At 44.9% G+C, this 23581-nt stretch overlaps 2 protein-coding genes across 4 annotated transcripts in view; both read left to right on the forward strand.

The window, feature by feature from the left end:
* LOC523756 (solute carrier family 25, member 37) overlaps positions 1-4248 on the forward strand; it is a 41052-nt gene extending 36804 nt beyond the window's left edge. The window contains 1 exon segment of the mRNA NM_001034549.1: positions 3625-4248. Coding sequence (NP_001029721.1) covers positions 3625-3930 — 306 coding nt within the window. The 3' untranslated portion in view covers positions 3931-4248.
* Positions 3933-10793, forward strand: SLC25A37 (solute carrier family 25 member 37). Of its 3 annotated transcripts, none has more exons than XM_059888924.1 (3): positions 3933-5286; positions 6045-6101; positions 7954-10793. In XM_059888924.1, exons 2-3 carry the CDS (start codon positions 6059-6061, stop codon positions 8472-8474), a joined length of 564 nt encoding a protein of 187 aa, XP_059744907.1. In that variant the 5' UTR covers positions 3933-5286; positions 6045-6058; the 3' UTR covers positions 8475-10793. The 3 variants fall into 3 exon arrangements, with proteins under 3 accessions (XP_059744907.1, XP_024851187.1, NP_001096025.1); XM_024995419.2 differs by having other exon boundaries at positions 3933-4332; NM_001102555.1 differs by lacking the exons at positions 3933-5286; positions 6045-6101 and having other exon boundaries at positions 7726-10793.
* Positions 10794-23581: the final 12788 nt, after the last annotated feature.

Raw genomic sequence — 23581 nt, forward strand, 5'->3', positions numbered from 1 at the left:
AGAACCGTATTACTTAGCCTCTTGAATGAATCCCTTATTGTCATTAACCAGAAGGATAGGAATAGACATTTAATTTTCTCAGCCATTCTCTAGAAAGAGGAAGCTGAGGCTTAGAGAGGTTAACTGTCTTGTCCAGGGTCACACCATAAGTGATAAGATCAGTTCTGTCTGATAGCAGGGCTTGCCTTCTGGGCCACCTGGTTGTACCACCTCCTGCCTCAGGCTCCTGGTTTTTATCAGAGCAGTGATCAGAAAAGGCCATGGGAAGTAGGAAGCTTCATTTGCTGTAAAACTTGAGAAATTTCAAATATCCTTTAGAACTGAATGCTAGAGAATCTGCCGTCCCTGAAGCACCGTATCTTCCTCTTCCAAGGACGGCACTTTGCATCTCACGTACATTATTGGCTCCCGCCTGCAGTGCACTTTAGAGCAAAGCCTGGGTTTTAAGTCAGCTACCGCCCTGGTTGGCACACTCTCCCACTTCTTTGTTTATAGTGTGTCCGCCATTATTGCATACATGTGTGTGTAAGCTCAGTCGTGTCTGACTCTTTGCAACCCCATGGACTGTAGCCCATCAGGCTCCTCTGTCCATGACATTTCTCAGGCAAGAGTACTGGAGTGGGTTGCTATTTCCGTCTCCAGGGGATCTTTGCAACTCAGGGATTGAACTTGGGTCTCCTGCATTGGCAGGCAGATTCTTTACCAACTGCACCACCTGGGAAGCCTTTTGAAATGCGTTGGAATAAAAACTCAGTTAAAAAGATACAGAGACGCTGACCCCCTCCAGTCTACCCTGGGGAATGTGGGGCCCAAGTTCTGGTGGCTTCTTCTGATTAGTTCAGGGGCATTTTCACTAGTCTGTGGTAGAAAAAAAGGAGAGGGAACTAGTATTTATTAAAACTAAATTCAACTTAAAGACCAATTTGGTAATCAGAAGTAGTCTTGATTTTTTTTTTTTTTTTTGAAGCATTAAAATTGTCTTGGGACTTTCCTAGCAGTCCAGTGGTTACAACTTTGCACTTACACTGGAGGGGGCAAGGGTTCAATCCCTGGTCAGGGAACTAAGATCCCTCAGGCCATGCAGCATAGCCAGAATAAAAAGAGTTCTCTCTTTTAGGAAATGATTATAAAACAGGGCAGTGGTGCCTGTAGCTTCTATTGCTATTATGTTTATGTCCTTTCTTGGCAAAATGAAAATTTGCCTGTGGTGTGCCCATTTTCTTTGTGGTTTTACTAGCTGGCAAAGTCCTGTCTGAAAATGACCACCAGTTTGGTTTTCACATTGTTCCTCTGAGCCCCGGGGTTCCTGGGGTGGGGTGGCGGGGGTTGGATTTCGGCTTGGGGAGTGAGAGGAGGGCGCAAAGCATTTTGTCTAATTTACAGTCAGAGGCTCTTCTGTTTTATAGATTAGTTTCTGTATGATTTTGTCTGGAGGTTGAAGGGTATTCCTACCAAAGTTTGGAGATGCTCTAGTCTAGACTGTGCATGTGTTTGGGGGAGAGGAGCAGGGGAGAGAATGCTGCTTTTGCAGGACTGAGCCGGTGATCTTTGTCCATAAATATTTCTTACCTGCTGTACTGGTCAGGGCTCTTCAGAGAAACAGAGCCAATGGGTTATATGTGTGTGTGTGTGTGTGTGTGTGCATGCATGTGTGTGTGAGAGAGAGTTGGTTCACATGATTGTGGAGACTGGCAAGTACAAAATCAGTGGAACAGGCCAGCTGGGGACTCAGGGATGTGTTGATGTTATAACCAAAGATTAGAAGCAAAATTCTTTCTTCCTGGGGGACATCAGGGTTTGGTCATTTTACCCTCTTCAGGCCTTCACCTGATTGAGCGAGGCCCACCCATGCAGTGGCAGGTAATCTGCTTTATTCAGAGTCTGCTACTGCTAAGTCACGTCAGTCGTGTCTGACTCTGTGCGACCCCATAGACGGCAGTCCACCAGGCTTCCCTGTCCCTGGGATTCTCCAGACAGGAACACTGGAGTGGGTTGCCATTTCCTTCTCCAGTGCATGAAAGTGAGAAGTGAAAGTGAAGTTGCTCAGTCGTGTCTGACTCTTAGCCATCCCATGGACTGCAGCCTACCAGGCTCCTCCGTCCATGGGATTCTCCAGGCAGGAACACTGGAGTGGGTCACCAGTGCCTTCTCCGTATTCAGAGTCTACTGACTTCAAATGTTAATCTCATCTATAAAGTGATACTAATCTCATCTATTAAGGTGATGTTAATCTCATCTATAAAATGTTGCTTCACAGCAGCATGTTTGACTGTAGTTGGAGCCAGCCTGAGTACTATGACCTTGTCAGGTTGTTGACATATAAGATTAACCATCACACCTACTCAAGTGCCTGGGGGGTATGATGGGGATGACAGAAATGGGGAAGGCTGGTCTCTGCCTCCAGGAGGCAAGACTATACTTAGGAAAAAATTAACACATTATTGACCAGTGTGATGTGAGAGAGAGTTGGTTCACATGATTGTGGAGACTGGCAAGTACAAAATCAGTGGGACAGGCCAGCTGGGGACTCAGGGAGGAGTTGATGTTAAAACATGTATTAACTCCACAGGCATTAGTTTTTGCAAAAATCCCCCGGTCTTTAATGTGTTAAGAACATGACCATATATTTCAGTGCTAACTTGTAGTGATGAAATGTAAAAAGTATTTAGAGGAGATGAGGGGGCGAGGGATGGAGGATTCCATGGAGATTTATGGTAGAGGCTGAGCAGGAACTTTAACAGCACAGAGGACTCAGATAAGTGAGGACACAGAAGTCTTGAGAACCAAGTGGGAACCCTTGGATAATAATAATACTTCTATTTGACTAGGTCTCTGAGTTTATCGCCACCTTCCCTGGTGGCTCAGATGGTAAAGCATCTGCCCACAATGCAGGGGACCAGGGTTCAATCCCTGAATCTCTCCAGGAAGATCCCCTGGAGAAGGAAATGACTACCCACTCCAGTATTCTTATCTGGGAAATCCCATGGACAGAGGAGCCTGGTGGGCTACAGTCCATGGAGTTGCAAAGAGTTGGACATGACCAAGTGACTAACAGCGCTGAATTTCTTAAGAGTTTTCAGACCCATTGTTTCATTTGATGCTTGCAGCAACCTTGATTTTTTTCGTTGAGGCTCCCAAGGCCCAGAGAGGTTAAGGGATTCATCAGAAGTCACACAGCTTGCCTGGAGGAGGGCGTGGCAACCCACTCTAGTATTCTTGCCTGGAGAATCCTGTGGACAGAGGAGCCTGGTGGGCTATAGTCCATGAGGTCACAAAGAGTTGGACACAACTGAAGTAACTTGGCATGCACGCACTCACACAGCTTGCCAGTGTCTGGGCACATCTTTCTACTCTAAATCCTGCCCCTCATCGTTTATTCGCTTTGTTGGGTATAATGAAATCCATGTGAGTGTGTGTATGTGGGTGTGTGTGAGTGCATGTGTATGTGTGTGTAGGGATAGAAGATTACTCCAGGAAGGAGAAGAATAAAAGTTATCTTCACTCAGAAACCCTGTGAAACTATAAAAAAACGACTTATTTTTCTCTCCCTTTCTCCCTAGATCTTCCTTTCCCTGTTGACCAGCTTCATTAATCCCTCTCTCTCCTTTTGTCGCCCTCCCCCAGACACGAATGCAGAGTCTGAATCCAGATCCCAAAGCCCATTACACAAGTGTCTACGGAGCCCTCAAGAAAATCATACGGACTGAAGGCTTCTGGAGACCCTTGCGAGGCCTCAACGTGATGATGATGGGCGCGGGGCCAGCCCACGCCATGTACTTTGCCTGCTACGAAAACATGAAAAGGACTTTAAATGCCGTTTTCCACCACCAGGGGAACAGCCACCTAGCCAACGGTATTTGCAAGCGTTTGTCTGGAGTTAGAAAGGTCTCTCCTTCAACAGACCCTTCCCCAGGGTTCTCCTCCCTGTGACCCAGCTGCCTGACGCCTCATCTCCGCCACGCTTGCTTACGAACCAAGGACTTATGTGTGTGCACACACACTCAGACATACGCGCACACACCCACACAGACACACACACACGCACGCGCGCTTTTTTTTTTCTTTCCCCTCCTTCGCTTTCTGAAGCCTGGGGAGAATCAGTGACAGAGGTGTTTCATTGTTGAGTGGGTTTTGCCTTTTTGCTTTTTTTTTTTTAACATTCAAAAGCAATTAATGATCAGATCTAGGGGAAAAAAAAACACCCTGAATAGGAACAAAACTTTTGAATGCTGGATTCCCAAAAAAAAAGTTATGTGGACAGCTTCTTTGAGACTATTTAAAAACTGACCCAACAGGTCTCTACAGCATCAAGATCTAACTAAGCTTTACAAGGTCAAGAAGTTTTATGGCTGACGAAGGATTTGCTCCTGCGCAAAGGACCTTTCCCTCCTAAACTTCGAGGGATCTGGGAATTTCACCCCCAGTCTCTTCCGTTTGTTGCATCTCTCTGCAAGCAAGGGCTGAAATAGTTTTCTTTTGTTCTGAGGGAGCCAGGCGGGCGGTGGGGTGGAAGGGGGAGTGAGTTGGCCACAGGCAACTGTTACGTAGGCTTGGCTTACTGGGTTCGGCTCCTGTGGGTTTGGTTCTGGTTGGTTTCTGTTTAGGTCTGGAGTGCAACTCTGGCTGGTGGCACCAGGAGTCTTTAACAAATTTATTTTTCAGCAGCGGAGAGGTAGATGTAACTGGCAGAGCAACTTTTTTTTAGTACCTTCTCCAAAACATCCTTCCCATCAGCAAACGTTGGTAAAAATGACTCCATCTGGCTGGTTGGCAGACATTTATTTTGCTTTTTAAAAATTGGCCCCTACTTCCCCATTTGTCCAAACGGTCCCCAAGATCTCCAGTCTTGGTATCTCCAAGTTCATGGTCTCAGGGCCCCGCTTTTGCTAAAACTGCCTCTTTAGCTCCTTGGCGCCTGGACCCCTTGGAGGCGAGTTTATGTTTATGTCAAGGTCTGCCTAGCGCAGTTACCACTTCACTGTGGTGTGCTCTGGTTGCATTCTGATCTTTCTGCAGATGATCCTACGTGTGTGTGGAGGAGGGAGGGGGTTACATAAGCATTTCTGAAGCTTTAGCCTGTGTCCTTCATTTCTCCCACTTTCCAGCGGTTGTCTTGATTATTGGGCAGTGTGACCTACAGAGAGAGGAAACCCAGAGTCAAAAGCAAAATTCCAGGCCGGAATCTGGCTTTTGAAGCCAGGCCAGAGGAGACCTGGGCTTGGTTGTCCCTGAGACATGAGACATGGCCGTCCCTGAGACATGTCATCGCTTTGCAAACTAACCCGGGTAATCTGCCATCGGCAGGTCTTCTGAGCCTTTTCCCCTTGGCCATTTGCTTAAAAAAAAACAAAAAAACACAAACTTGGATTTCACTAAGTAATTTTCTTAAAACTGTCTCTTTTTTCCCCCTCCTGTGTGTATGTTATTGTTGTTTAATTGGTAAATCATGTCCCACTCTGGGGCCCTATGGACTGTAGCTTACCAGTCTCCTCTTTCCATGGGATTCTCCAGGCAAGAATACTGGAGTGGGTTGCTATTTCCTCCTCTAGGGGATATTCCCAACCCAGGGATCGAACTGGCGTCTCCTGCATTGCAGGTGGATTCTTTACCACTGAGCCACCTGGGAAGCCCCTCTGCTTGTATACATGATATCTCCTTCGATTGCCCCAATTTAAGGGCAGAGTGAGTTAATCTATAGACAAAGGCCAGGGATGAGAAAGAATTAAAATTTCAGCGGTAGAAAAAGCCACCAAAGTGTGGTTTCCGTTAACATCCCATGTTGGCAGGTCTAGCCTTTTCCTAGGGAAAATGAGGGTTTCTGCCGAATTGAAATGTGTGTAACGGTGTCTGTTACCTTCCCCATTTTTATCCAGGATTTTCCATGATTGCTTTAGGATTTCAGGAGTTGGTGCTCACCAGGGTGGACGGGTAATGAGTTTTGCTTCTTGGAAAGCCAGGTCCAGGGTTCTGTCTGACTTTACGTTCCAGGAACTTCCTGAGAAGCCCCGGTCCCAGAGGGTAATTTTCTGGAGTTTGTTTTACAGGGATAGCTGGGAGCATGGCCACCCTGCTTCACGACGCAGTCATGAATCCAGCAGAAGGTAATGTTTCATGGTCCCAGGGAGAGGCAGCAGGGCCTGTGCAGAGGGGCAGGAGCAGAAGTGGGGGGCGGGGCAGCAAGTTGGGCAAGGGGACTCCTGGCCCCAGTCGGAAGATGCAGGAGAATTCTTGACAATGTTCTCAAAGGCCTTGAGAAGGGATGTGAGCATTTAAGCTCTGGGATTCCTGTTCACTTAAACAGAGCTTCTCAGGGTGGGATCCATGGACCAGTAGCATCTGTGCCTCCTGGGAGCATGTTAAAATGCTGATTCACAGATCCCACTCCAGACCTACTAAGTCAGTAGACCTGCTTAACAGGTTCTCCTGGTGGTTTTTTTATATGCTGTTGTACTACTCTGAAACCTGTGTGTGCTCACACGTGCACACACACAAACACACACCCTCCTGGTCCTTGTTCACTGTTACCAAGCGTAGACAGATTTAGAAGAAACTTGTCAGAGGTCATCCATTAGGGGTTATGTTCAATTTCCTTTGTTAAAAGACATTTGAAATTATTACGGAAAATTTCCAACAGGCAGATGTAGGGAGAAGAGTATGGTGAGCCCCTCCCCCCGCCATGCATGCATCATTCTACTTCATAAATTAACATTTGGCCACTTTATTGTAGATGTCTCTTCTCACTTTACCTTTTTTTTTCCCCTTCGAATTTTGCGAGCATTATAAAACAATTCTTAGCTGTGCAGATGAGTTCTGTTGGCTTTTTCTATAGCCTCATATCCTTAGTGAGCTCGGGTCTGAGTAGGAAGGGGTTTTTGGACCTGGTGCCGAGCATAGTTTCAGCTGGGTTAGTCTCTCTGTAAGATGTTGGCCTCTCTCCTGCTTCCTTTCCTCACCTGAAAACAGTCCCTTGCCAGAAGGGAGAATCAGAGGTTAAAAAGTGCAACATCTTAAGTATTGTAAGTTTGGTTTTGTCTTTTAAGGTTACAGTTTATCTGCTCTCAGCTGCCTCCCATGCCCCATCAGACAGGAAATGTGTTCTGACCTTCCAGGATGTAAGGGGTCAGATGGGGAGGCAGGCTGCTGCTTCCTTGGGTTTAAGGTGATTCAGAGTCAATGACCAGTTAGTTAGCCCATGTCAACTGGGCAAGAGTTTTATTTCAACTCTTTTTTCAGGGGATTAAAAAAAAAAAAATGAAGTTCAACTCTCTCCTTTTCTCCTTGACATTATATCTTTATTCCTTTAGAATTAAAGCACACTGTATGTGTTTATCTTGCAGTGCTTGGAGACAATTAAAATTCTAAGCCTAAGGGACCACAGTATTTGTCCTTTGAACCACCAGTTACTTTTTATTAACAAAGCCTGAGTCCTCATTGGAGTTTGTCATCGAACTTGGGCTAACATCATTCGAGTGTCTCTTTCAAGAGCACTGAGACCCGGAAGCTAAAAACGCTGTCAGCGGGGTGGAGACCACTGAGAATAAAAGACAGGCCACGTGTCCAGTAGACATAGTGGGACAGAGGAGGGCAAAGGAGCCAGGAAGCAGGATTGCAATCCCCGGCGTGTGAGATGCCCAAGGCAGCCAGGACCTGGGGGATCAGCTCGGGGAATCTGAAGTGGCTGCCTGGTGTGGGGGCCACCTGAACCGAGTCAGGCAGGAGAAACATCAAGAAAGAGCCACATCCTGGCTCCTGGCACTGGGTCCCGGAGGCATGTGTTGAAACCGGGATGGCCGGGAGCTGGCCCCCTGGCAGTTTCTCGGGCTGGGGCTGGGTGTGTGTGCTAGCTGTCCATGCCCATGTCTAAACTTGCTTGTTTCTCTTTATGGCTTGGCTTCCCATCTCACTCCGACCCGGGGTGGGGCCAAACCCAACCCCCCTGCGGCCCGACCACAGTCGTGAAGCAACGCATGCAGATGTACAACTCGCCGCACCGGTCGGCCCTCAGCTGCATCCGGACAGTGTGGGGGACGGAGGGCTTAGGGGCCTTCTATCGGAGTTACACCACGCAGCTGACCATGAACATTCCCTTCCAGTCCATCCACTTCATCACCTACGAGTTCCTGCAGGAGCAGATCAACCCCTACCGGGGCTACAACCCTCAGTCCCACATCATCTCAGGCGGGCTGGCCGGGGCCCTGGCCGCCGCCGCCACCACCCCCCTGGACGTCTGTAAGACCCTCCTCAACACTCAGGAGAACATGGCCCTCAGCCTGGCCAACATCAGCGGCCGGCTGTCGGGCATGGCCAATGCCTTCCGGACGGTGTACCAGCTCAACGGCCTGCCCGGGTACTTCAAAGGTGTGCAGGCCCGGGTCATCTACCAGATGCCATCCACCGCTATCTCCTGGTCTGTCTATGAGTTCTTCAAGTACTTCCTCACCAAACACAAGCTGGAGAATCGAACTCCCTACTAAAGGAACGGGCTGTGGGAAGCGACGCCGGCGTCTTTGATTGTGCAAAGGCTTTCTTCCTGCCTGCACCCACTCCCCTGCCCTCACACCAAGATTGTTGGGGCACAGGGTTGGCAGGAGGGGCCTTCCGCGTGCCCTGATCCCTTCTTAGAAGGAGGAGAGGACAGGACAGCTGCTTACCCGATGGCCATCCGCTGGGACATACCAGGTGATAGCAGATGAGGGCAAGACCGGCAGGGGAGCGAGAAATTGCTATTTCTCTTCCTCCCCCACCCCGAGAGCGATGTAGCTTTTCCTTCAGTGTAGCATCTCCTCCCCTAGAATCATCCATAGATCACACAGGAGGGAAGAACGTGTGCAGTGACTGAAAACATTAAACAGGAAACAAGAAGTTATGTATATAAAAGTCCCAGTACACAGTATAAAATAGATGGATAATGTTTATCCTTTATTTTTCTATGTAGAAGTTTTTGAATTTGAGTGTGTGCCTGTGTGTGTGTACAAGCAAGTGTTACAGCTGAGAATATAAAGCTGTTTAAAAAAAATAGAGGGGCTGAGTTTTTCCATTAGGTTAAGTCACAGGGTACCAAAGTAGTACATTGCTCCATGTGACCTAAAATTGTGTTGAGCTCCCCATGAAAGTTCCACTTGAATGTAAAATAATAAGTATAAGGTTTATATTTTGAATTTCTCTTTTCATAGGGGAAAAAGGTACGTTGAAAAAAAATAATACTTTTAGCTACTTTTTTTTTTTAATCCTTATTCAATCAGTCACCGTCATGTGCCTTTTCCCTTTGTCTTTTGCTGGAAATTCCAGGACCAAAGATCTGACCCTGGGGCTTTTCCTCTAGCTGTGAGCTCATCCCCCGCCACACACACACATACTGGGCGGCAAGCATGGCTCATGCTGGAGCACGGTGGCCCCCAGTGGAATTAGGGTGGCCGGTCTTACTAAAACCATTTCCTTCCCTTTGGGTGACGTGAATGTACGCCTCACAGAGCTAGCACTTAGAAGCCCTTGAAATGCCAGTGCTTGTTGGGCAGGCAAATGGAATCAATCCTACCTTGATCCTTGGACTTCATTCTCCATCCACATTTTAACCCAGGCACTTCAGGTATTCTTGTCTGTGTGTGTGTTGGACTCAGTCCTGATCTGTGTTTCCCTGTTCAGTTTTAGGGATTTTAAGAAACACAGGCAGTGTATCTACGACATTTATCTGTTTCCCCTGCCCATCACGAATGTCTCCCTTAAAAAGCCTCTCGCTGCCCAGGTTCTCCTAGCAGCTGCTGAAAGGACCTGGACCCTCGTGCACAGTCAGGATGCCTCTTGAACCGTCTTGAACCTCGTGTGGTACATGCCACCTGGGGACATGCCGCCTTGTTTTCTGAAATGGCACATCTGAGCCAGATTATCCCTGGGAGCAAATGCAAGCCTGTTTCCTTCAGCTATGCCTTCCCAGGCCTCTCTTCAAGACCTAGTGGCTTCGCAGTTTTCTTTTAAAATGAGTAGGAAGCAAGTGTGTGTTTTCATTCTGACTCGGCCTGGTCCTGACCTTGACCTTGGCAGGGTCCATGTTGTGCATTGTCACCAGGCTCAGACCCGGGTTCCTTGGGGTGTGCTCTCATTCTCAGGAAGAACTCAGATGGTCCTGGGACATCAGCATCTTGAGACCTTGCACACTGTGCCTCCCAGGATAGTTTGCAGGTTATGGACAGCAGAGACCCACATCAGACAGCTCCTACACGTGCCCGATGAACAGGGTCTTCTCCTGGGCTGGGAGGTTTGACTGCTGACCTGTCCCCTCTCAGAGGTAGCCCCCACCCCCATCTCTCCAGTGGAAGTCTGTTGCAACAAGCTTCCGTCCCACTCAGGGATGCAAAATGCCCACGGAGATCAAGCTGCTGGGGGAAGTGTTTACGTCTCTCTAAACATACCCCTAAACATACTCTCTGTTAGTGTTAACGTTAGGCAAATGGAAGAAAGACCAGGTCGAATTCTGAAATAATTATTCAGCCTCCCCTCCTTGTCCACTTCATACACCACCATGCTGCAGAATGTTCCTTATTTCTTAAGGATGAGTGTGCCTGTTGAATACAAATGTACTGCTGCTGCTTAACTTGCGAGATGCATGGCGTATGTTACCGTGCTGGGCCAGTGTCGTTTCTTAAATGCCCATCGTAAATACCATGGTTTCTGCCTCTCAAGTCATCACCAACTCTTGGAAGAAGGGGAGAAATGTGTGATTCTGTGTGGGGATGTTTCTGATGTGCTGCTACAGTTGTGACACTGGAGCTATGGAAAATAAAGCCTTGATCTTTGAAGTGTCGTGGGTTCTGTGGTAGGGATGTGGACATGAGAGGGAAGTGGATGGAGAAAAGGAACCTAACTCATGGGATTTGTGCCTCCTGCAGTCTCATGCATTAAGGACCAGGCTCTATGGCTTAGATGGAAAGTACCCTTCAGCCCACTTATCAAAACTGAAGCAGGTGGCCGCCTTGGCCAGCCCAGGGATGGTCAAGTGAGAGGCCCAGGGAATGGCTGGGAGCATCCTTGGGTTTTGCTCAGCTCTGCTGGCAGCTCTTCTATCTTTGTGGGACCACGAGGTTGAGAGGCTGATGGTACCTGCGATGCCCAACCCTCTTGCCTGCTACATTCATGCCTATCTTCTCTGGCTCTCTCTCTTCCTTCTTCCCTTTGGGCGTGTACTAAGTCATTTCAGTCGTGTCTGACTCTTTGCGACCCTATGTACTGTAGCCCACCAGGTTCCTCTGTCCATGGGATTCTCCAGGCAATAATGCTGGAGTGGATTGCCATGCCCTTCTCTAGGGGATCTTCCCAACCCAGGGATTGATCCTGCGTCTCTTTCGTCTCCTGCATTGCAGGCAGATTCTTTACCAACTGTGCTACCCCTGGGGCTTCTTCTGATTCCTTTCTAAGTCCCACCTCCACCAGGTTCAGCTGCTTTCCCTCTGAGTGCCATCCTAATGTTCATGACAATATTCCAATAGCCATCTAAGGCAATAATTGGACAAGTACTCAAAAATGCCTATCCCAGGCTTGTTCATGAAAGTCAAATCTGGAAGCACACTGGATATCAATGAAGAAGTTAAATGACTGGGGACTTCCCTGATGGTTCCCTGATGGTTAAGACTTCGTTCGCCTTCCAATGTCGGGAGTGCATGCTTGGTCCCTGGTTGGTGAGCTAAGATCCCACATGTCTCATGGCCAAAAAACCAAAAGGTTAAGCAAAAGCAATCTTGTAACAAATTCAATAAACTTTTATAAAGGGAGTTAAATGATTTATAGAGCGCCTGAGCTCTCCAGATATTGTAGTGGGAAGGAAGGAATTTTCGCCAGGGACCCCAGATCAGATACATTGTTTAAAAACTTGGACTTTCCAATACATTAATAAAATTTGAGAATACTTCCAAGCTTAGTGATTTCTCTAGTGAAAGTGTTAGTTGCTCAATCATGTCCAAGTCTTTGCGACCACATGAACCTTAGAGCCCACTGTCCATGGAATTCTCCAGGCAAGAATACCAGAGTGAGTTGCCATTCCCTTCTCCAGGATCTTCCCGATCCAAAGATCAAACCCAGGTCTCCTGCACTGCAGACAGATTCATTACTCTCTGAGGCACCAGGGAAGCCCAGTCATTTCTCGAGCCTTACCTCCTAAAAGTAACATTTTGGGGACATGTGAGCCCCCTTTTGTGAAGGAGTGGATATGTGATGACTCATCCACGGTTTAGAATTCCATGGTTATCTGTTGACATGGCTTCTTTAAAAGGCTCTTTACTCGTGGTTTTATTTACTGGTGGCAGCCATAATCTTTCACTTTCCATAGCGTGTGGGCCATCCGAGAAGAACTACTAGAGGATATAGGACACAAGTGCCACCTTAGGAAGGACAGTCCAGCCCATGACTGCGGTCCTCTGAAACTCCTATGTGAGAAGAAAAATTATAAATTCGAGATCATAGTGGAGATTTTGGGGTCTCCATCTCAAGGCAGTTGAAGCTTGGGCCTTGCCTTAAAGTTCTTGTGAATTTCTGTTGTCAAGGACTCACTGCTGAAAGCTCGTACTGCAAAGCAGAACGCCCATGAAGCTCAGGGCGATGGATTGTGAACGCTCAGTTCTTTGTCATTGTCACCCTGACCCTTGGTGGCTGTCTTTAAGAGAAGTGCTCACTCAGTCATGTCCGACTCTTTGTGACACCATGGGCTGTAGCCCACCAGGCTCCTCTGTCCATGGGATTTCCCCAGGCAAAAATACTGGAGTGGGTTGCCATTTCCTTCTCCAGGGGATCTTCCTGACCCAAGGATTGAACCTGAGTCTCCTGCATTGCAGGCAGATTCTTTACCACAGAGTCACCTGGGAAACCCCCATACTACACTTGATCTTAGCCAAAAGGGTTTGGGAGCCTTTGTTCTCATCATTTGTGTGTGTGTGTGTGTGTGTGTGTGTGTGTGTGTGTGAGAGAGAGAGAGAGAGAGAGAGAAGATTCTGGCTTCTGCTGAATGTTGAGAATATTCTTTTGAAGGATGCTTCTAGCATTGGTTGACAGGTGACAGATGTATATCTCAACATTCAAGTTTTGAACTTCATGCAATCAGGTGAGTGAAATAGGACAACAAATCCTCTCCCTTTGCCTGATTGAATCTGTATAAAGTTTGGAATAAAATAATGTATACATTTTAATAAAAGTAATTATGGATACCCATATGCCATTTTTTCCTGTAGGGCTGGACTTCACAAGGTTTTAATGGATGTTGCTTTATAGTAACTACTTTCAATAACGAGAGTCCATGACAACTGAAATTACCTGGAATTCAAAGCAATGTCCAAACTTCAACTGCCTTGGGTCTAGGACTAAAAGAACATCACCAGTCTGGAGGCTGTTGACACTCAAGTGGTAGCAGCTTCTTTTGGTTCTTCCTGATTTTCTAGCATCTCCAGTGGTCTTATCCATGGTTTAATGTAGGTAGCTAGGAAAAACCTAAACAGCAAAATAAAACCAGAGACATCATTTTGCTGTCAAAGGGCCATCTAGTTAAAGCTGTGGTTTTTCCAGTAGTCATGTACGGATGTGACAGTTGGACCATAAAGTAGGCTAAGCAAAGAAGAATTGATGCTTTCGAACTGTGGTGCTAGAGAAGACTCGAGAGTCCCTTGAACTGCAAGATCAAACCAGTCAATCCTAAAGGAAATCAGCCCTATCTTCATTGGAAGGACTGATGTTGAAGCTGAAGCTGTAAAACTTTGGCCACCCAGATGCTAAGAGCTGACTCACTGGAAAACACCCTGATGCTAGGAAAGATTGAGGGTGGGACGAAAAGGGGACGACAGAGATGGTTGGATGGCATCACCAACTCATGGACGTGAATTTGAACAAACTTCACGAGATAGTCAAGGACAGGAAAGCCTGGTGTGCTGCAGTCCATAGGGTTGCAAAGAGTCAGACACAACTGAGTGACTGAACACAACAAAAAATAAGGAAAGTGTATAGTCAGACTGGTGCCTTAGCTGCTAAAGAATCCACCTGCCAATGTAGGAGACGCAAGAGATGGAGGTCTGATCCACGAGTCAGGCAGATACCCTGGAGAAGGAAATGGCAACCCGTTCCAGTTTTCTTGCCTGGAAAATCCCTTGGACAGAGGAGCCTGGAGGGCTGCAGTCTATGGGGTCACAAAGAGTCAGACATAGCTGAGCACACATGCATGCACACACAGTCTTTAGGCAGGGGCCAGGGGCTCAGGGCCAATTATATGACTCCTCATGTTTTCCCTCAAGCATTTGATAGTAAATTACACACAAAGAGGATCATGATTAATGGTCCTGAGATGACAATCGTACTGGGAACAACAGCCAGGAACAAAGAATGTTCTTGATGGAAATACGGGGCCAAACTCTGAACCTGTTATTCATTGTGGTAGAAAAAGTCCCTTCACACAGCTTGGAACATGGGGTTCTAAGCCTCATGGTGTTCCAGTGAGTGAGGGTTGCCAAAAGCACTCATTCACGGAAGTTCTTGGATGCTTACTCTCACGCTTCACTTGATCCAGCTTCCTATTTTGAAGAGATTATTTTTGCTGATTTGACCTAGGCCAAAAATCTTAGTTTATTGATGCTATCTTGTAGTTCCACCTTGACCTCTGTAATTCTTTCATCTTTATGATCAGCAAGTTTCTGAAAGCCAAATTTGAAAAGCATGTAATTACCTCATACTGAATACTAATACAATAATAATTTTTATTGCTGGTAGAATGAGGTAATTTATTTGCTCTGGTTCATTTTAACCATTGAATCATAGCAGATGAGTGCAGTTCAAAGACCTGGACACTGTCCTGTGTGTGTGTTAGTCACTCAGTCATGTCCATCTCTTTGCAACCCAATGGACTGTAGCCGAACAGGCTCCTCTGTCCATGGGATTCTCCAGTCAAGAATACTGGAGTGGGTTGCCATTTCCGTCTCCAGGGGATCTTCCCAATCCAGGAATCGAACCTGGGTCTCCTACATTGGAGGCAGTTTCTTTACTGTCTGAGCCATCCTGATGGATACTAACTAGCTGGGTAATCTTGAGTGACCTTGGACATATCATTTAATCTCTGGTCTAGTTTTCTCACCTGCAACATGAAAGGGTTGGGTCAGATGACCTGTAATAGTTCCTCCAGCTTCGATAGCCTGTGTTCTTCTAATCCAGGCTCTATTCAGTGTTTAAGTCTGTAATTAAAGTATGATGACATGTTTTTTATGTGAGATGACAAGGAGAATCTTCGCAGGCCTTTTAGCCTACCTGCCAGAATGAATCATTCATTATTATTTTGCTTTACAGAGACTCACATCTCACTTCCTAAACTACTCTACAAATGAAATAAAAAATCAGGAACTCAGTACAGGCAAATGATGGATGTAAATGTATTTCACATCTTTGTTTTTACTGTATCTTTATTTTTTTTTTATGACAGGTATTTTACATTTAATTTCTTAGTTCCATGAGGCTTTATGTTTTTACTGTATCTTTAATGGCTGCATCTCTATGCAGTGGTAATTGGATGATTTGCCTGTGTCATTCTAAATTCTGAGTGAGGGCTGTTGTCTGTGTTGAACTCCAGGTCAGGTGCCTGAAAGAAAATAGGTCATCTTGAGAACCTGCAGCTTCGGGAACGTGATACCAGCAAACCCTTGTTTTCACGTTGTACATCACTACAGGAAGAAGTCAGTGAGGTCTTCCTGTGGCATTTTTTAATTGTAGAGTCTATTATGTCTAAACTTTTGAAAATTACATACTTTAATTTTTAGAACAATTTTTGGCTCACAGTAGAATCGAGGTACAGAGAATTCTCATACCTGCTGACCCTCTACATATGCCAGTCCCCCCCAAGATCAACATCCCTACCGGAGTTGTACGTTTGTTACAACTGATGAACTTACATTGACACATGGGGCTCACTCTTTTTATTGGATCATAATTGCTCTACCACGTTGTGTTAGTTTCTGCTGTACAAGGAAGTGAATCAGTTATTTGTATACAGATATCCCCTCCGCCACCCCCATCCCACCCCTCTAGGTGATCACAGAGCACAGAGCACTCCCATTGCTGCACAGCAGCTTCCCACTAGCGATCTATTTTATACCTGGTAGCATATATATGTCAATGCTACTCTCCCAGTTTGTTCCACCCTCCCCTTCTTCCCCTGTGTCCACATGTTCATTCTCTATGTCTGCCTCTCTGTTCCTGCCCTGCAAATAAATTCATCTGTACCATTATTCCAGATTCCACATATATGCATTAATATATGATATCTGTTTTTCTCTTTCTGACTTCATTCTGTATGACAGACTCTAGATCCATCCACCTCTCTACTAATGACCCAATTTCATTCCTTTTTATGACTGAGTAATATTCCACTGTAGAAACCCTCTTGCACTGTTGGTGAGGATGTGAATTGGTACAGTCACTATGGAGAACAGTATGGAGGTTCCTTTGAAAAACTAAAAATAGGGTTCCTTCCTGGTGGTGTGTACATTTTATGGGTTTGAAGAAACGTGCAATGACGTATGTCCACTATTACAGTTTCACTGCCCTAAAAATCCTGTGTGCTCTTCTGTTCATCCCTACTTCCCTCTAACCCCTGCAACCATTGATCAATTTGCTCCTCCATAGTTAATGACTTTTCCAGAATGTCATAGTATACAGTATATCATCTTTTCAGAGTGGCTTCTTTCAATGTATTTTAATTTTCCTCTATGTCTTTTCATGGCTTGATAGCTCATTTATTTTTAGCATGGAACAATATTCCATTGTCTGATTGTGCCAGTTTCTTAAAATTTATGTTTAATTGGAGGATAATTGCTTTACAATGTTGTGTTGGTTTCTGCCCTTTAGCAACATGAATCAGCCCTAAGTATCAGCCATAAGCCCCCCACCCCATCCCACTCCTCTAGGTTTTCACCAGGTTGAGCTCCCTACATTATACAGCAACTTCCCACTAGCTATCTGTTCTATATATGGTGATATATACGTTTCAATGTTACTCTCCAATTTGTCCTGCATTCTCCTTCCTCTGCTGTGTTCACAAGTCTATTCCAGTTTTTTTTTTTTTTTTTAATTCATTCACCTACTGAATGACAACTTGGTTGCTTCCAAGTTTTGGCAATTATGAATAAAGCTGTTAAACACAGGAAGCCCAGTCTGGCGCTCTGTGATAACCTCAAAGGGTGGGATGGGGGCAGGAGAGGGAGGCATAAGAGATAAGCAATATATGTATACCTGCGGCTCATTCGCGTTGTTGTATGGCAGAAACCAACACAATATTGTAAAAATCATAGAACAAACCAAAAAAAAAAATTGAATAAAGCTGTTATAAACATCTGTGGGCTGGTTTTTTTTTTTTTGAGGACATAGTTTTCAACTCCTTTGGGTTGAAAGAAATGTGATTATCAAATTATATGGTAAGATTATTTTAGTTTTGTAAAAAACTGCCAAGCTCTCTTTCAAAGGGGCTACCATTTTGCATTCCCATCACAAGCAAAAATCAGCATTAATTGTGTTTTGCAAACCCCTATTGAGTTTGGAATGCCTTAGGGCAGGAGTTCCCAGCCTCTGGAATCTAATGCCTGATGATCTGAGATGGAACTGATGTAATAAAAATAGAAATAAAGTGCACAATAAATGTAATGCACTTGAATCATCTCAAAACCTTTCCCCAACCCCAGTCCACAGAAGTTTCCATGAAACTGGTCCCTGGTGCCAAAAGGTTGGGGACCACTGCCTTAGGGGTTAATCAACACTGGATTTAGGGTGAAATGGCAACCAGTCCTGTAAATTAGAGTGGAGGAAGAGGGTGTTCAAGAAGCTTGTAAATGTCATGTGTGAATTAAGGATTATATCTGTAAGAGTAGAGTATTCGCTCAGTCGTGTCCGACTCTTTGTGACCCCATGAACTGCAGCCCACCAGGCTCCTCTATCCATGGGATTCTCCAGGCAAGAATATTGGAGGGGGTTGCCATTTCCTTCTCCAGGGGATCTTCCCAACCCAGGGATCGAAGCCGGGTCTCCCACTTTGTAGACAGACGCTTTACTGTCTGAGCCACCAGGGAAGTCTTATATCTGTAAGGATGTCATCAAAATCAGTTCAGTAGCTCAGTCGTTTCCGACTCTTTGTGACCCCATGGACTGCAGCACACCAGGCCTCCCTGTCCATCACCAACTCCCAGAGTTTACCCAAACTCATGTCCATTGAATTGGTGATGCCATCCAACTATTTCATCCTCTCTCGTCCCCTTCTCCTCCTGCCTTCAATCTTTCCCAGCATCAGGGTCTTTTCAAATGAGTCAGTTCTTTGCATCAGGTGGCCAGAGTACGGGAATTTCAGCTTCAACATCAGTCCTTCCAATGAATATTCAGGACTGATCTCCTTTAGGATGGACTGGTTGGATCTGCTTGCAGTCCAAGGGAGTCTTCTTCAACACCACAGTTCAAAAGCATCAGTTATTTGGTGCTCAGCTTTCTTTATAGGCCAACTCTCACATCCATACATGACTACTGGAAAAACCATAGCTTTGATTAGATGGACCTTTGTTGACAAAGTAATGTCTCTGCTTTTTAACATGCTGTCTAGGTTAATCATAACTTTTCTTCCAAGGAGCAAACATCTTTTAATTTCATGGCTGCAGGCACCATCTGCAGTGATTTTGGAGCTCCAAAAAAGAAAGTCTCTCCCTGTTTCCACTGTTTCCCCATCTATTTGCCATGAAGTGATGGGACCAGATGCCATGATCTTAGTTTTCTGAATGTTGAGCTTTAAGCCAACTTTTTCACTCTCCACTTTCACTTTCATCAAGAAGCTCTTTAGTTCTTCTTCACTTTCTGCCATAAGGGTGGTGTCATCTGCATATCTGAGGTTGTTGATATTTCTCCTGGCAATCTGGATTCCAGCTTGTGCTTCTTCCAGCCCAGCGTTTCTCATGATGTACTCTGCACATAAATTAAATAAGCAGGGTGACAATATACAGCCTTGACGTACTCCTTTTCCTATTTGGAACCAGTCTGTTCCATGTGCAGTTCTAACTGTTGCTTCCTGACCTGCATACAGATTTCTCAAGAGGCAGGTCAGATAATCTGGTATTCCAATCTCCGTAAGAATTTCCCAGAGTTTATTTTGGTCCACACAGTCAAAGGCTTTGGCATAGTCAATAAAGAAGAAGTAGATGTTTTTCTGGAACTCTCTTGCTTTTTCGATGATCCAACGGATTTTGGCAATTTGATCTCTGGTTCTTCTGCCTTTTCTAAATCCAGCTTGAAGATCTGGAAGTTCACGGTTCACACAAGGATGTCACAAATTAGAGCAAAAAAGTGTTTGAGAATCAATGTGGGAACACACTGTCTCCACGTGGATAGACCATGTAACTTACAGATGTTAATTCTATAGTGCTAGTATTTGATTCTCAGAACAATCTTTTTTTTTTTTTTGCTGAATTTCTATTTCTGACCACAAGGTGGCATCTGATTTTCATTAATACACAAGACACATCTCATCTCTCACTCTTCAAACTGGAAAGCCACATTTGTCTCAGCTTCTGGACCCTAGGTACCAGAATTTTTTCAAATGGCAGCATTTCCAAAGGATATTGCATTCCTGTGGGTTTCTATAGGAGTCGAACTAAATCTTTTGTATCTGTAAGTCAGATCTGTATCAAGGCATGCTTATGAATATTTCATTTATTGATCACTGTGTTGAAGATACTTCATAGCCTGGGAACGTTTCCCATATGTTTCTTTACCTTACGCCCAATGTTGGAGACATGAATTATTTTGATATGTGCTTATTATATGCCACATGCTATTGTGTTTGGGAATGAGAGAGTACAGAGAAGTCTTTACTCAGAGATCTAACTTGCAAGATGGGTCTATTCCAGGTACATGTATGAAACAACCCCGAAGGAAAAACTCTCAAGGCAAATTGTCTAAGTTGAAGTCCATTATGATGAGTACGGTCTCTAGATCTGTGAGGTAAGTGATGAAGTGTGATAGTTTTGCCCTTGTGTTACCTGCACCTTTCACAGTACCTGCAGGAGTCATGACTCAGCTGAAAACTGTGGACTTTGGGGCCACAAGTGTATGCCTGCTAAGTTGCTCAGTCATGTCTGACTCTTTGCAATCCCATGGGCACTCCTCTGTCCATGGAGATTCTCCAGGCAAGAATACAGGAATGGGTTGCCATGCCCTCCTCCAGGGGATCTTCCCAACCCAGGGATGGAACACATCTCTTAAGTTTCTTGCACTGGGAAGTGGGTTCTTTACCACTAGCGCCACCTGGCAGTCCTAGATTCCAAAGCCAGCTTGCTATTGGTGGGCCCTTGGACAAGTCGCTATGACTGTGCTCTGTGTTTTCTCTCTGTTACGTTAGGAGAGGATGATAATCAAAAGCTTAAAAAGACTGTTGTAAAGATTGAGTGAATAATATAAATGAAACCAACTGCCGGTGGGTGTTAGGGCCCTGAGTTTCTCCTCTGTTTAACCGTGTACAAACGTCTTGAGCTGTGTGTACTAAGGATTTGGCTCAGAGGTATCACTCCTGTGTTCCCTTGTGCAAGGCCATTGTATCTGTTAAGCACTGTAGATTTAGCACCTTAGGAGTGCCGGCTTTACAGAGAACATTGGGACTGTTTGGAAAACAAAAAGAAATGTATTGATTTCCGAAAATGAAACCAAAGAATCAGCATCAATGGACATTTCATTAAATATATATAAAATATTCTATCAACTTAAATGCTCCAAGCTCTTATGTCACCATGTAGAAATTATATTTAACATGGATGTGAGTAAATTAAAACTTTTTTGAGTTGATGTGAAACGAAGACTTAGGGACGCAGGCATAAAAAGTTCTAAAAAAGTTTCTACTCCTATGGCTGGTGTAGTCATGAGATCCTTAAGGATGAACCTGGCTTGGCAAGACAGATGAGACAGAGCTGGTCTGGGGGCATTTATCAGCCCTCCTGTTACTGTCCCTCAATGTCTAGATCAGATAGCATAGGGTGAGCCTGACAGAGGATGAAGAATGGATTGGAAAAGGGGTTCGGTGGATTCTTTCTCATTAGTGGATACTTCTTGACTTCTCAGTAATAAGGCAATTAACAATTTATATTTGACTTATGCTTTATTTTGAAAACCTAGCAGTATCCATCGATCCTTTCCATTTGCACTGAGAGCCCCAGAAAAAGAAATTCTCTTGGTATATGTTGGCAATATGAGAGGACATTCATGCTATAGTCTGTTTCTTCTTATTTACTAAATGCATGCTTTATTGAAGAATATCCAGGCTTCCCTCGTGGCTCAGTGGTAAGGAATCCACCTGCCAGTGCTGGAGACATGGGTTTGATCCCTGGTCCAGGAGGATCCCACCTGCCATGGGGCAGCTAAGCCCATGCGCCACAACTACTGAGCCCATGCTCTACAGCCCATGCTCTGCAAAAAGAGGAGTTGCAGCAATGAGAAGTCCACACACTGCAACTAAAGAGTAACCCATGCTTGTTGCAACTAGAGGAAAGCCCTTGAAGCAGCAAAGACCCAGCATAGACAGAAATAGATTAATTAATTTTAAAAAGGAATGTCTTCCCCTTGGGTTGAGTTGTGCACTACTTTCTCCTTCTGTAAAGGTGGGGCGTGCTGGATGGAACTGAGAGATAAGCAGAAGCATCTGTGTGTCATAGGAAGAAGAGGAAATGCTTCATCAGGAGCCCAACAGAGTGACTACTAGGCTGCTCACCAGACAAAAACCCCACTATATGCCAATAAGGATTTATTTGCCAGAGAAATTGGCGCACGTGTGTGTGTGTGTGTGTGTGGCAGGAGGGGTGGCTTAGCTTCTTTGCAAAAGAAGACCTCAATGTGTAGAAGCCACACTGGTTTGCTTTATAGAGAGAGGATGTTTATACACTTAGACATCTATTATGCTCTGCCGTTGATAACAGTGAGATTTGTATCCATTGTTTTTCCAGGAAGCTATTGAGCAAAGCAAGGAACACGATCCTAGGAGGCGCTAAGGCACAGCTATCTGTGATTTTTTGAAAGACTACTGAACCTGAAACACAGCTCAGGAAAGTGAGGCCCGAGGAAACGTGACCAGGATGTGCAAACTGAAGAGCAGGGCACCTGAGCTGACTGGAGAAGGAGCAGCCACAGCACGCTGAGCAGAGTTTACTTGGTTTGTTGAACAGGTGTCATGTCTGTCATACATCACTAAGCGCCAGGTTGATACAAAGGCGACTTCCTCCTCCTTGTGATGCTGTTGTTTGCCCTTGACATCAGGACTGGCAGGGTGAGAGAAGAGAGATGGCCATAATTCAGCTGAATGGGGCTCAGGACCCAGTGATCTTTAGCTAAGAGCACAGACTAAGAAAGAGCAAGTCCTGGTGCAACCAGGTACCTGAGCCCTGCCTCCCAGTGTCCCCCATACTAAGTCAGAGGATGTGGGTGTCTCCAGGGGCTGGTCCCAGGGACTTGAAGTGCCTAAGAGTGCTCTCACTTTTTCTTCCCGTTGTATTGGAAAGGCTGTGAGAATAACTTACCTAGCCTGCCCTTGGATAGAACTGTAGGAGGGAAAAAGACTATTCTGGAGGATCATCAGAGTTGCAGAGCCACCTCACTTTAAGTGATGGTGATGATGGAGTTCAATCTGGTTTACATAGGTAACATCGAGTATCAGATGCACCTAGTTTATTTCACAAAAGGATGTACACTAAGATTCTTTTTAAAAGCAAGCTGCTTTGGTAAATTGTTAAATATTGAAATATGCAAGAGTCCCATTTGTACTCAGCTTTTAGAAATATGGATGTTGACTTAAGAAAGGGATATGAGAAAGTGAAGAAATTAACAGACTGATGAATTTTTAAAATTATTTATAAATTTAAATTTACATTGAGAATAATTAACTTGTTTGGTGTTCGGTTTTGAGTTTTGAGAAATGCATAGAGTCATGTCACCATCACGATCAAGGTACAGAATAATTCTATCACTCCCACGAACCTTCTTGTGCTTCCCTTTCATAGTCAATTTTTTCCACCAACCCTAAACCTTGACAAACTGCTCCACCACTATAGTTTTGAGTTTTGCAGAAGGTCATATAAATTGTAGAACGTTGTCTGTTATATGGATGCATCTCAGCTTGTTTATCCATTCACCAACTGAAGGACATTTGAATTGTTTCTAGTTCGGTGATTATGAATAGAACCGCTCTAAACATATGCATATAAGTTTTTGTATAAACATAAATTTTTCTTTCTCTAAGGTAAATATTTAGGAATGGGATTGTTGAGTTATATGGTAAGTGTATGTTTATAAGAAAAATAGCTTTCTTTCTGCCAAATACTTTCTAAAATGGCTATATTGTTTGCATTCTTACCACTGGAATAGTGGTAAGAATGTGGCACTAATCAATATAAAATAATTTTTGTTCTTACTGATCACACATATTTTCAAGAATTGAAGACAAGAAAAATAGGTTTTTATTCCAAGTTTTAGAATTTCTGTTGTTCTTCATCTTTCCTCATTCCTGAAGTTCTAGGTTTTCCTTTGGTATCATTTCCTTTCAGCCTCAAGACCTTCTTTT

The sequence above is a fragment of the Bos taurus genome, chromosome 8 (assembly GCF_002263795.3).
Source record: "Bos taurus isolate L1 Dominette 01449 registration number 42190680 breed Hereford chromosome 8, ARS-UCD2.0, whole genome shotgun sequence".
Taxonomy (NCBI): Eukaryota; Metazoa; Chordata; class Mammalia; order Artiodactyla; family Bovidae; genus Bos; species Bos taurus.